General features: G+C 42.4%; 1 protein-coding gene across 3 annotated transcripts in view; it reads right to left on the bottom strand.

Moving 5' to 3' along the window:
- The window catches only part of LOC139386003 (NADPH--cytochrome P450 reductase-like), a 42,307-nt gene that overhangs the window by 27,312 nt on the left and 1,494 nt on the right, over positions 1-13,501 (bottom strand). Inside the window, exons 2-3 of one of the 3 annotated variants that reach the window (XM_071131321.1) lie at positions 9,699-9,778; positions 8,968-9,157 (exon numbers count right to left, since the gene is read on the bottom strand). In XM_071131321.1, the coding sequence (XP_070987422.1) occupies positions 8,968-9,143 (176 nt within the window). In that variant the 5' untranslated portion in view covers positions 9,144-9,157; positions 9,699-9,778. Of the gene's footprint in view, positions 1-8,967; positions 9,158-9,698; positions 9,779-13,098; positions 13,197-13,501 lie in introns of those variants that run through there. The other 2 variants (XM_071131322.1, XM_071131320.1) reach the window with 2 other exon arrangements.

The raw sequence follows: 13,501 nt of genomic DNA, 5'->3' as shown, positions 1-13,501 counted from the left end.
TTGCATAAACAATGTTTTTTTGATGCTAGTAATGGTTGTATTAATGTGGGATCTATCGCATCCCACAACTGTCCCAGACAGTTTAGAATATTTATTTCTCGCACAGATTAGGTCGACTTTTGTACTATGGGGATAGATTGACATAGGCTAATGATTTTGTGTTTCGTTAGACCTACTCATCTTGTTGGCTGCCGAGAAGTAAATGTGGACTGAAGGCAGTGCTGTCAAATTGTGAATGAGGCTATTGGTGTGTACAGACTGCGCACAAAAACAAAGCAGAGCACATGCCTTTCAAGTGACTTTTTAAAAATCATTATTAGAGCCTCAGCATGCAGCCTTACAATGCATTAAAAACAAAAACATGTTGTTCTACAAACGTTGACAACTAAAGTTACTAGAATAACTCTAAACTTTTGTTAACCGCTCCGCACAGAATAGCCGCATGTCCGCACTCCCTCAAATCATTTGGAGAAAATATTTAGATTTTATTCAGCTTTGTTCAATTGTATTCTTCTTACTATAAAATAATACCACAGTATTATAAGCATATCATGTCTGCTAAATTAACTAGTGTAGCCCACAGCCATAGCTAGATCAGGACCCAACATAAGGACAACTCAGAGTATGCTATTCTTTTCTTCTGAAATAAACACAAAATTCTTCATATCATGCTTCTTTAGACTTGTCTAAAATAAACAATGGATTCATTGTGAAGGTGTAGGCTATATTACAAGGATTTATTATACTTTTTAAAATGTATTCTAAGCTGTGTGGGGAAGCCAGGAGATTCTAAATGTGTTTATGTTAACGGTCAAGTACCGTGAAACCCAGCAGTTATTTGCTTGACAAATCACCGGCTGACAATTTTGTGACCGCCACAGCCCTATACCCTCCTGCATGTTACAGGTTTCCAACTTCTTGTTGATGGAGAAGCCTCTCTCAACAGCTGCCTGCCCATGGGACAGAAGAAGCTTCTTACAGAAACCCCAAAGCTCAGGGTACGATTGGCTGAGGAAACCATGCAGGAACACATCCATCCTCGTCTCTGTGGGCCGGAAAGAGAGGAAGTGCTTACTTTTGTCCTCAAGGGATAGGAAGTTCCCACATCACCTGTAATAAAACAGTTGAAAATAAATACGTGAAAACTATTATTTAGATGAATCATATTACATCAGACATAAGTTATAGTTGTGTATACATTTGGTAATAAATCCAGAACAAAATCTCTTCCAGAACTATTCTATTAAACTGTTACTACCAGCAGAGACACCTCCTGACAACTGCTTGTCGAGCAGAAACGTATGCACAAGACTGCTCATCCTTTCCTGACACCAGCCTGGGTCGGAGTATATGACAGTGAGGTCCAAACACACAGTCTTATGGTGGGGTATTTCACGGGGCTCTTGTCCTGTACTTTCTTTTGGATGTTTGACATAGCCTTCATGCAGTCCCTCCTAAACTCTAGGACAGTGAGTTCTCCTTACACAGTTTTTTCTCCAAGAACAGTGGGCCGTAATTTGCGCTGAATGACTTAATACAATAGAAAACTATCCTCACCATAATTTGATAGAAAGTAATACTTTAAATTCTCACATTACCTTGAGGACTGACTCGGCACCCAAGCCTATGTCAACTTCCTTCGGGTGGGCCCAATTATTTTGGTCAGCGACACCCAGTCTGATCATGTGCAATGGAGTGATGTCCTGGAGGAGCTCCCTCTTGACAGAATGCCTAAGCAGACTATGCCAACAGGAAAACTCAAAATGTAATGCAAATACCATTTTAACCACATTCATCATTAAATATATGTATATTTCCAAAACTCTCTTTATCATCACCTCTATCATAAGCTTCATATCATCAACAGTACAATCAGTGACAAGAGATTTAATCAAAACGGCAATATCAAAAATTGTGCACTGCTATAATATAAATCATTACCATTATCAACTCTTTGTGGTGGAGTGGCATCACTGGCTCGTCAATCTGGTACTTGGTCAAAAAGGGGCTGAAAGTCCTGGAGACAACCATGAAGAACCGCAGTTTGACCCAAGATGAGCTGATCTTGCTGTTGAGCTGTTTCTGTGTCAAAACAACTGTTCCATGGGTTGAGAGCAATGCGAGTGGTGTAGTCAGCCTGTAACGTTAGCCGTCTACCGTAGTTTCATGTCAACTTCCGTTACCACTTCACCACAGCCAATCTCTGCTAGCTAACAGATTAATGCACATGCCGTGTTGAAAGAAAATATGACAACAGTCATGAGTGACTCACTGACTTCTGTCCGCTGCGGGAACGTTACAGGCTGACTACACCGCTCGCATCGCCTGCGCGAGCGTTGCAAAATAAATTTAGAAATCTATATTATTCAATTATTGCGCGCCAACGAGTGTCTTCGTTGCCAAGTGCTAAAATAGAAGTCAGTTCTATTTGTAACGCAGATTGCGCTGCAAGTCCTGTCACCTCTCCCATCTCCTCATTGGTTTATAGAAGCAGGTACCCACGTGCCATCTCCTCATTGGTTATACCCATGTGGGTGACTGAAAGACGAACGAGGTCAGTGGCGGTAATGCACCTAATTTATGAAAGTTGCCAATTGCAATATAAAGTCAAGAGAAGAAAAAGTCTGGAAGGAAGAGAGATGACTAGAAACGATTTGGTTGACCATTTTGTGTGTAGATTAATTGGCGGAGTTGAGGGCCTTGTGCATTTCAGGTAAAATAACTGAATGTTTATAATCCCAGGACAAATTAGCTAGCAACAGCAAGCTAGCTAAATAGGACAAATTAGCTAGCAAATGCAAGCTAACTAGCTAAATTGCCATAAATGTTTAATGCTTTTCGACCAGTTCCCAAATTAATATAATTGGTTCAGAGTTTTTGTTTTGATATTTTAATCTGCGTGTCGTGATCACGTTTGGTGTGGGGGGACAAAATACATTTATGCACGTTGGCGCACGCGCGCAGCCGGTTTGGGTTCCGTGTTAGTGTGGTTCCGCTCTGCGCGTGACTCAAGCTTCCATTGAAGTAAATCACAATCCTTTTACCCATTCTTTACATCACCTCTGTTCAACGCAAACGGAACGTAATAAAAAGTAGTCAATATCCCAGTCTACTTTATTTTTTTAGGACCTTTTAAAAATGTATTTAAGACTTAAAATAATTTATCTAAATTAAAAGCCTTAAGACATTAAGGACCCACGGACACCCTGGTCTGGGCAGGTGTGATGTCGTTAATGTTTGTATGATGTTGTCGTTTGTATGTTCTGTATCGTTTATAAAATCTTCCCAAAAATGTAATATAGTTCAGGAATACTAATCATTCACAACTAGGAGCAGTGTGAGTCGCCGATAGAAATGGGAAACATGCTTTTGTCCTCAAGCCGGGGCATCCCATTCAAACTTAACCATACAGAATTAAACAGCTATCAACTGATCTAACCACAAAATCCTTGAATGGAGAAGAATCTGTTCACGTCACTTGGTGCCAGGGGGCGATCAGAGGTTCTCAGAAGACATGAAAAAACAACAATGAAAGCACAAGCAGTAGACTTGGCTCACATGCGATGCTTGTGAGTTTCTTTGAATGAAATTCATTGAATAAATCCAGATTCTTGGTACCAACTTTCACATTGACCCATCTGCTGAGCTGTGAGCAAAGCTCAGGCCAAACCTCAGTCACTGATAAGATAAGTGAGTGGAAGGCGGGGCAAGCATGACAGCACAGGAGAAGCTACTCACGGAGAGGTGGAGGGGCCAGGAAAAGAAAACAAAGGTCACTACTGGGCCCGGCTGGAACATTTAGTAAATTCCCCAGGCGCGTGAGGCTGTGGGTGCACTCTGACACAGAGGCAGTTTTGGCTTACCCGTCACCTCTACTTGTATCAATAAAATGTGATTGCACTGACTTATTACCTAATTAGAGGTAATAAGTGCATTGCCAATCACTTCCATTATCTTTTGCATTCACACTATGGACTACACTCAACTTTAGACCACTGAGGTGTATGAATACAGATAAATTACTAATGTCCTCTTTCGTGAACAACAGTAACAATACAGTAAACAAGGCGAGGGTTTAACTTTGCCAAGCAGCAGCTTAATCAATGCAAAAATAGGACTACCATTACAGCAATGTGTATTTAAGTCCACATTATGGTATGTAAACTACATTATAGCCCCTCCCTCAGCAAATACACACCAGCACTGTAAACTGTAGGGCTTTGACGATACCAGTAGTGATTTTTTGGGGTGGGCATGACAAAAATGAAAACACGAAGCAGAACAAACAAGTTGGTCCTTTAAAAACCTGCTGTCTGTAAAATTGTGTGCCATAGCTTGGGAAATAAATGTGACTCTGGATGACAAAATAATGTTTGTTTTCAACATGTAAATGTTGAAATGTAAGCCGCTTCGTGATTTGTTTCCTTGCCACGATACGAATGAGGTGTGTGCCTTTGTAAACTGATCTCTAAACCATGATGCATTGTGTGCCTCCAACCCTAAACCCAAACATACAAGTATTACGTAACAAAAGGAACAACAAGCAGACAAGGATTTAGTTAGGCCCAGAAAGACAATAGTAATATTGCAGTAGCACTGTAGCGATCCTATTAAATTACGAGAGGGGCTATGTCATAAACCCTCAAAGTTACATAATAGCAGCCAAAATGGTCAGGGAGAAATCCAAAACCAGTCTAATTGGAATTAATGGCAGTAGAGGCATAGGTGATGCATTTCCTGCTTTTTAATAACTCAGGAAAATTAAGGCATGTGATGTATCAAATTGTATTATGGAATTATAGTCAACCTAACATATTGTCCTACAATTTACACAGGTTTTATACACATTTTCTGTACAAATAGCATCTAAAACAGTGTTTCCCAAACTCTGTCCTCGAGACACCAAGGGGTGGACAATTTGGTTTTTGCCCTAGCTGTGTAGTACAGCTGATTCAAATAATCAACTAACCATATAGCTTTGATTTGAATCAGCTGTGTAGTGTTAGGGCAAAAACCAAAACGTGCACCCCTTTGGACCCTGAGGACTGAGTTCGGGAAACACGGGTCTAAAATATACAATATTATTCGGAAAGTATTCAGACCCCTTCTCTTTTACAAAACGTTGTTACGTTACACGATTATGCTAAAATACATTAAATATATATTTTTCCCTATATCTACACACAGTACCCCATAATAACAAAGCTTAAACAGGTTTAGAAATGTTAGCAAATTTATTCTAAATAAAACAAACCTTATTTACATCAGTATTCAGACACTGATACGAGACTTGAAATTGAGCTCCGGTGCATCCTGTTCCCATTGATCATCCATGAGATGTTTCTACAACTTCATGAGTCCACCTTTGGTAAATTCTATTGATTGGACATGATTTGGTAAGGCATACACCTGTCTATATAAGGTCCCAGTGTTGAAAGCGCACGTCAGATCAAATACCAAGCCATGAGGTCTGTAGAGCTCTGAGAAAGGATTGTGTCTAGGCACAGATCTGGGGAAGGGCACCAAAACATTTCTGCAGCATTGAAGGTCCCCAACAACACAGTGGCCTCCATCAGTTTTAAATGGAAGAAGTTAGTAGCCACCAAGATTCTATCTAGAGCTGGCCGCCTGGCCAAACTGAGCAATTGGGGGAGAAGGGCCATGGTCAGGGAGGTGACCAAGAATCCGATGGTCACTCTAACAGAGCTCCAGAGTTCCTCTGTGGAAATGGGAGAACCTTCCAGAAGGACAACCATCTCTGCAGCACCACCAAATCAGGCTTTTATGGTAGAGTGGCCAGATGGAAGCCACTCCTCAGTAAAAGACACATGAAAGCCCGCTTGGCGTGTGCAAAAAGGCACCTAAAGGACTCTCCGAAACAAGAGAAGGAAACCTGGCACCATACCTACGGTGAAGCACAGTGGTGGAAGGGACTGGGAGACTAGTCAGGATTGAGGGAAAGATGAACGGAGCAAAATACAGTGTGATCTTTGCCTGCTCCAGAGCGCTCAGAACCTCAGACTGGGGCAAAGGTTCACCTTCCAACAGGACAACGACCCTAAGCGTACAGCCAAAGCAACGCAAGAGTGGCTTCGGGACAAGTTTCTGAATGTCCTTGAGTGGCCCAGCCAGAGCCCAGACTTGAACCTGCTCGAACCTCTCTGGAGATAGGTGACAATAGCAGTGCAGGGACCGAGTGGCCCAGTGGTCTAAGGCACTGCATCGCAGTTGCTAGCTGTGCCACTAGAGATCCTGGTTCGAGTCCAGGCTCTGTCGCAGCCGGAAGACCCATGGGGCAGCATACAATTGGCCCAGCGACATCCGGGTTAAGGGAGTGTTCGGCCAGCAGGGATGGATGGCCTTGTCCCATCAGGCTCTAGTGACTCTTGTGGTGGACCAGGTGCAACGCACGCTGACACGTTTGCCAGGTGCACAGTGTTTCCTCCGACACATTGGCTTCCGGGTTAAGCGAGCATTGTGTCAAGAAGCAGTGCGGCTTGGTTGGGTCGTGTTTTGGAGAACGCATAGCTTTGCCTCTCCCGAGTACATACGGGAGTTGCAGCGATGAGACAAGACTGTACCTACCAATTGGATACAACGAAATTGGGTAGAAAAACAGCTAAAAAATACAAATAAAATAGCCAGCCGTGCAGCGACGCTCCCCCTCCAACATGACAGAGCTTGAGAGGATCTGTAGAGAAGAATGGGAGAAACCCCCCAAATACAGATGTGCCAAGATTGTAGTGTCATACCCAAGAAGACCTGAGACTAATTGGTGCTTCAATAAAGAACTGAGTAAAGGGTCTGAATACTTATGAAAATGTGATATCAGCTTTTTATTTTTAATAAATGTGAAGGCATTTTTTTTTTTTTAATCAATTTTAGAATAAGGTTGTAACAAAATGTGTAAAAAGTCAAGAGGTCTGAATACTTTCCGATAGCACTGTAAACAGAACATAAATGTCTGATTTTGTTTTCTTGGAAAGTTGTGAATGCTACAGAATTACATGATGCAATATCAGTACTTGTTACATTTACAACTTGTTTACAACGTGTATAGGGGATGTTGTTCCCACTGACGATTAAAACCTATCCAAACCAAAAACTGTGGATAGATGGCAGCATTCACGCAAAACTCAAAGCGTTAACCACCGCATTTAACCACGGCAAGGTGACTGGGAATATGGTTGAGTATAAACAGTCCAGTCATACTGTAAGCCACCAAACAGGCAAAACGTCAGATCCTGAGACAAAGTTGAGTCGCAAATCAACGGCTTAGACACGAGACGTATGTGGCAGGGACTCCAGACAATCACAGATTATAAAGAAAACCAGCCACATCGCTGACACCAACATCTTGCTCCAGGACAAGCTAAACACCTACGCCCACTTTGAGAGAAACAGTGCAGGTCACCATAGCTCCTGTGGACTGCGAGCTCTCGTTCTCCGTGGCCGACGGGAATAAGACATTTGTGTCTTAACCCTCACAAGGCTGCTGGACCAGACAGCATCTCTAGCTGCGTCCTCAGAGCCTGCACAAACATATTCAAATCTCTCCCTATCCCAGTCTGTTGTCCCCACTTGCATCAAGATGTACATCATTGTTCCTGTACCCAAGAAAGCTAAGGTAACTGAACTAAATGACTATCGCCCCGTAGCATTCACTTCTGTCATCATGAAGTGCTTTGAGAGGCTAGTGAAGGATCGTATCAGCTCCACCTTACTAGACACCCTAGACCCAGTGCAATTTGCATACCACCCCAATAGATCCACGGATGACGCAATCGCCATCGCACTGCCCTATCCCACCTGGATAAGACGAATACCGATGTAAGAATGCTGTTCATTGACTACAGGTCAGCCTTCAACTCCATAGTACCCTCCAAGATCATCATTAAGCTCGGGGCCTGGGTCTCTGAACCCCGCCCTGTGCAACTGGGTCCTGGACTTCCTGACGGGCCACCTCTAGGTTGTGAAGGTAGGCAACAACACCTACACTCTGCTGATAATTTATTTCAGTTACCTTCACAACAACATTCCCTTCCCAGGAAAGGGCTGAAAATAGCACATATGTGTATCCTTAGAAATAAGGTTAATGAAATGAAAAACTTGCTAACAACCGATTCATAAACTCAGCAAAAAAAGAAAAGTCACTTTCAGGACCCTGTCTTTCAAAGATAATTCGTAAAAATCCAAATAACTTTGCAGATCTTCATTGCAAAGGGTTTAAACACTGTTTCCCATCCTTGTTCAATGAACCATAAACAATTCATGAACATGCACCCGTGGAACGTTCATTAAGACACTAACAGCTTACAGACGGTAGGCAATTAAGGTCACAGTTATGAAAACTGTCCGCAATATCCTGAGAGAGGGTGGACTGAGGACTTGTAGGCCTGTTCTATTGGAGTGGCCATCACAAAGCCCGGACATCAATCCTATACAACATTTGTGGGCAGAACTGAAAAGGCGTGTGCGAGCAAGGAGGCACAAACCTGACTCAGTTACACCAGCTCTGTCAGGAGGAATTGTGGGAACTTATTGTGGGAAGTTTGTGGAAGGCACCCGAAACATTCGACCCAAGTTAAACAATTTAAAGGCAATGCTACCAAATACTAATTGTAAAAAAACGAGTTTAAATGTATTTGGCTAAGATGTATGTAAACTTCCAACTTCAACTGTAAATACTACACATTCATTGTTTTACACTATCTTTTCACAGCACTGGTAAACCATGATTGACCAACTCCCTGACCAACATGGCTGACCTTTGGACCATCATAAGAAGGTTCATGCCCATTCTTCTATTCTAATTATATGAGTAATACAGTAATACTACTGTAATTGTGCTCTTAACACTATGTTTAGGCCCTTGTGACTTATTTCAACACCAATACTAGGTGGATTTGGTGAGAGATGTACAGCAAGCACATGGTGTGCATTTAGCACACAACGAGCGGTACTCACGGTTGGTCGAGCTTCTTGAACTCGGGGATGGGCTCAGCCTTCTTGCGGGACATGAACCAGTAGATGATGAGGCCGGCGATGAGGGTGAAGAGGAAGAGGTCCAGGTTACTGAAGAGAGGCTCTTCCTCCTCCATGGCCTCCGGCTGGGTGCTGCTCTCTGCTTCCACATCCGGCATCGTCACACACAGGGCTGCCAGGACAACCAGACAGGGCAGAGGTTAGAGGCCAGGAGCAGGGCTGTCCCCAACTAAAAAATATCTTTGTCGACCGAAAGTCTGTTCTTTCGACCAATCGATTGGTCAAAGTTTTAAACATGTATTATCCATATATAGCCACACCCTGTGTGTTTTAATAAAATCAACTATATGCATTGAGCTTAACTGATGCTTTAAGCGCACTGTTTGATGAAATAAGACCAAAAAAAAGAGTTATTCAGATATCAAGATAACCAAAAGGGGGAAAAAAAACAACCTGACCATACTGGCTTTTGCAGATTCTGACATTACTCTCCAGAAGTTGCCGGTAATAGGCAACACGAGGAGTCGGCAACCTTTCTCATGTGGAATGCCAATTTATCTTACCATTTCTACTGATCTGCATGCCAGTTATGATTAAGCCAGGGAGTGCTTGGGGATAAAAAAGAGGAAGCGGCCTGCACGAAGGGGCAGAGAACGGAGAGGGAAGCGTGTGTTATGAAGAGTGTGAGAAGAGAGAAATATCTGTGTGATTACCCGTTGTGACCTAGACTGTCTGATTACCCCCACTGTGTACCAAACCGGTTTGGCTGAGGACCCGAGTTTTAGGATTACCCCTGGAGAATGGAACAGACAATGAGAATGGATTGTGAGATGGTTGATGAATTCCCCCCTTTTCCCCAGTTTCCCCAAACATTTGCATTCTAAACTAAGCAAAAAAAAAGAAACGTCCCTTTTTCAGGACCCTGTCTTCCAAAGAGAGTTCGTAAAAATCCAAATAACTTGACAGATCTTCATTGCAAAGAATTTAAACACAGTTTCCCATGCTTGTTCAATAAACCATAAATAATTAATGAACATGCACATGTGGAACGGTCGTTAAGACAAACAGTTTACAGATGGTAGGCAATTAAGGTCACAGTTATGAAAACTTAGGACACTACTGACTCTGAAAAACAGCAAAAGAAAGAACGTGCCTTAGGCATGCTGCAGGCATGCTGCAGGCATGCTGGAGGCATGAGGACTACAGATGTGGCCAGGGCAATAAATTCCAATGTCCGTACTGTGAGAAACCTAAGACAGCACTACAGTGAGACAGGATGGGCAGCTGATCGTCCTCACAGTGGCGGACCACGTGTAACAACACCTGCACAGGATCGGTACATCCGAACCTCACACCTGCGGGACAGGTACAGGATGGCAACAACAACTGCCCGAGTTACACCAGGAACACACAATCCCTCCATCAGTGCTCAGACTGTCTGCAATAGGCTGAGAGGGGCTGGACTGAGGGCTTGTAGGCCTGTTGTAAGGCAGGTTCTCACCAGACATCACCGGCAACCTATGGGCACAAACCCACCGTCGCTGGACCAGACAGGACTAGCAAAAAGTGCTCTTCACAGACGAGTCGCGGTTTTGTCTCACCAGGGGTGATAGTCGGATTCGCGTTTATCGTCACGGGAATGAGCGTTACACCGAGACCTGTACTCTGGAGCGGGATCGATTTGGAGGTGGAGGGTCAGTCATGGTCTGGGGCGGTGTCTCACAGCATCATCGGACAGAGCTTGTTGTCATTGCAGGCAATTTCAACAGTATGCGTGACAGGGAAGATATCCTCCTCCCTCATGTGGTATCCTTCCTGCAGGCTCATCCTGACATGACAATGCCACCAGCCATACTGCTACTTCTGTGCGTGATTTCCTGCAAGACAGGAATGTCAGTGTTCTGCCATGGCCAGCGAAGAGCCCGGATCTCAATCCCAATGAGCACGTCTGGAACCAGAGGGTGAGGGCTAGGATCAGAGGGTGAGGGCTAGGGCCATTCTCCTCAGAAATGTCCAGGAACTTGCAGGTGTCTTGTTGGAAGAGTGGGGTAACATCTCACAGCAAGAACTGGCAAATCTGGTGAAGTCCATGAGGAGGAGATGCACTGCAGTACTTAATGCAGCTGGTGGCCACACCAGATACTGACTGTTACTGTTACTTTTGGTTTTGACCCCCCCCCCCCCCCCCTTGTTCAGGGACACATTATTCCATTTCTGTTGGTCACATGTCTGTGGAACTTGTTCAGTTTATGTCTCAATTGTTGAATCTTATGTTCATACAAATATTTACACATGTTAAGTTTGCTGAAAATAAACAGTTGACGTTTCTTTTTTTTCTGAGTTTAGTTTGTATAAAGTGTACAAAGTTCTTAAGGTATAGGGGGCAGCATTTTCACTTTTGGATAAATAATAGCATGCCCAATTTCAACTTCCTGCTACTCATGCGAAGAATATAAGATATGCATATTATTAGTAGATTTGGATAGAAAACACTCTGAAGTTTCAAAAACTGTATGAATCATGTCTGTGAGTATAACAGAACTTATGTAGCAGGCGAAACCCCAGGGACTAACCGTTCAGATTTCTTTTTTTTTTTTTTTAGGTTTCTGTCTGTTCTTTGAGTTCTCATTGGGAAACGATATTTCTTAGGAACTTGTTTTCAGTTCCTACCGCTTCCACTGGATGTCACCAGTCTTTGGAATTTGGTTGAGGTTATTCCTTTGTGCAATAAAGAAGTATGGCCATCTAGGAACTGCGTAACACTGTTGAGTGTTGCGCAAGACTTGAAAAGTAGCTTGGTTTGTTGTCTTCCTGTATTGAACACAGATAGACCTGTCTTCAATTTGATCGATTATTAACGTTTAAAAATACCTAAAGTTGTATTACAAAAGTAGTTTGCAAAGTTTACAGGCAACTTTTGAAATATTTTGTAGTGACGTTGCGCAATTTGGAAGCTGTTTCCTTCTGGATCAAACTCGCCAAATAAATGGACATTTTGGATATATATGGACAGAATTAATCGAACAAAAGGACCAATTGTGATGTTTATGGGACATATTGGAGTGCCAACAAAAGAAGCTCGTCAACGTTTTGTGTAGCGCATGCAGGGTTGAAATATGCTACCCTCTTTGTTTACTGTTGTGCTACCATCAGATACTAGCTTCTTATGCTTTCGCTGAAAAGCCTTTTTAAAATCTGACATGTTGGCTGGATTCACAACGAGTGTAGCTTTAATTTAGTATCTTACATGTGATTTAATGAAAACTTGATTTTTATATCATTTTATTTGAATTTGCCGAGCTGCATTTTCCCTAAACATGGCTCTGGGCTAATGGTCTGTCGAGATTTCTAACTTTATAATGCTAAGTTGTAAGAGCAAGGTTATTGTTGTTGACAGCCTATGCTGATCAATTCACATGTAATGTCCACGTCTGCCAGAGTGCAACAGGTCACACGAGTTCATATCATGCCTCTTTCCTTATCTCGAGGTTCATGATACCATATCGCTCATTTATTAACTTTGGACAAAATAGACAAATTAAAACAGCCATCAAACAATATACCTAATAAAACAATGCCTCAATGTATTATTACACTAATAACAAGAGTGGATATAAGTTCAGTTTAGCCCAATAACTACTCTAACGGAGATTACCATTACTCCCTAAGGTCCAAGGACTGTACATGTTATTTTCAGAGATTGGCTGTCAGAGCCAGTCTAATACTCCGTCTAAACGTGAATCGATGCTCAAATTGCGATTCGGTTCTAGAAACATAAAGCCCTTTACTTTCATATCACATCAAAATAATTTCGCAAATGCAAAATATACACTGGTTTAACCGCCTTTAATCACAGTTACAGTGACAAGTATTTTTCAACGACAACACGTTTCTGGCGGACTTCTTCAGTTACACACAGGTATTCAGAGCATGCTAGATAGCTAATTAGCAGTCTTTTATCTTCCGTAAACACGCGCTGTAACATGGAGATATGGCCGTGTGGGAACACCAACCCTAACCCTATAAAATGTCTATCAATTAAACCTTGCTAAAAATATATATTTATCGCTGGTATGAAAGATAAGGAAGGTCCTTATGCTTCCAAAACCTTACCTCAAGCGATGTGTCTCAATGTTCAAACAGAGCGTCGGATTTCTTAACAAAACATCCCCGTTCAGAAGACGTTGTGTAATGTAATGGAACAGAGTAATGACCAATGGCTACATTCAGTCAAGCAATGCCCAGAGATAAACATGTTTTAAATAATAGCTTGGGGGAAAAAAATCGTAGCTTGGCTGCTGAGGCAAGGAGACCCTAGCTCCGCTAAAACCATTTACAATTTTGTGCTGTTTTCAAGGGATTGTTAAATCTTATAAATATTTGGTTTTAATATCATGACTTCTTGAAGAGCATGGTCAGAAGTACACATTTCCGATTATTCCAAATGTCGTTCCATCAGAGTTATACAGCCAGTAACTGATGTTCATGATCAGTCAACATCAATTGATCAAGTAAT

The sequence above is a fragment of the Oncorhynchus clarkii genome, chromosome 27 (genome assembly GCF_045791955.1).
Source record: "Oncorhynchus clarkii lewisi isolate Uvic-CL-2024 chromosome 27, UVic_Ocla_1.0, whole genome shotgun sequence".
Lineage (NCBI taxonomy): Eukaryota > Metazoa > Chordata > Actinopteri > Salmoniformes > Salmonidae > Oncorhynchus > Oncorhynchus clarkii.
This window is presented reverse-complemented; position numbering and strand designations above follow the sequence as displayed.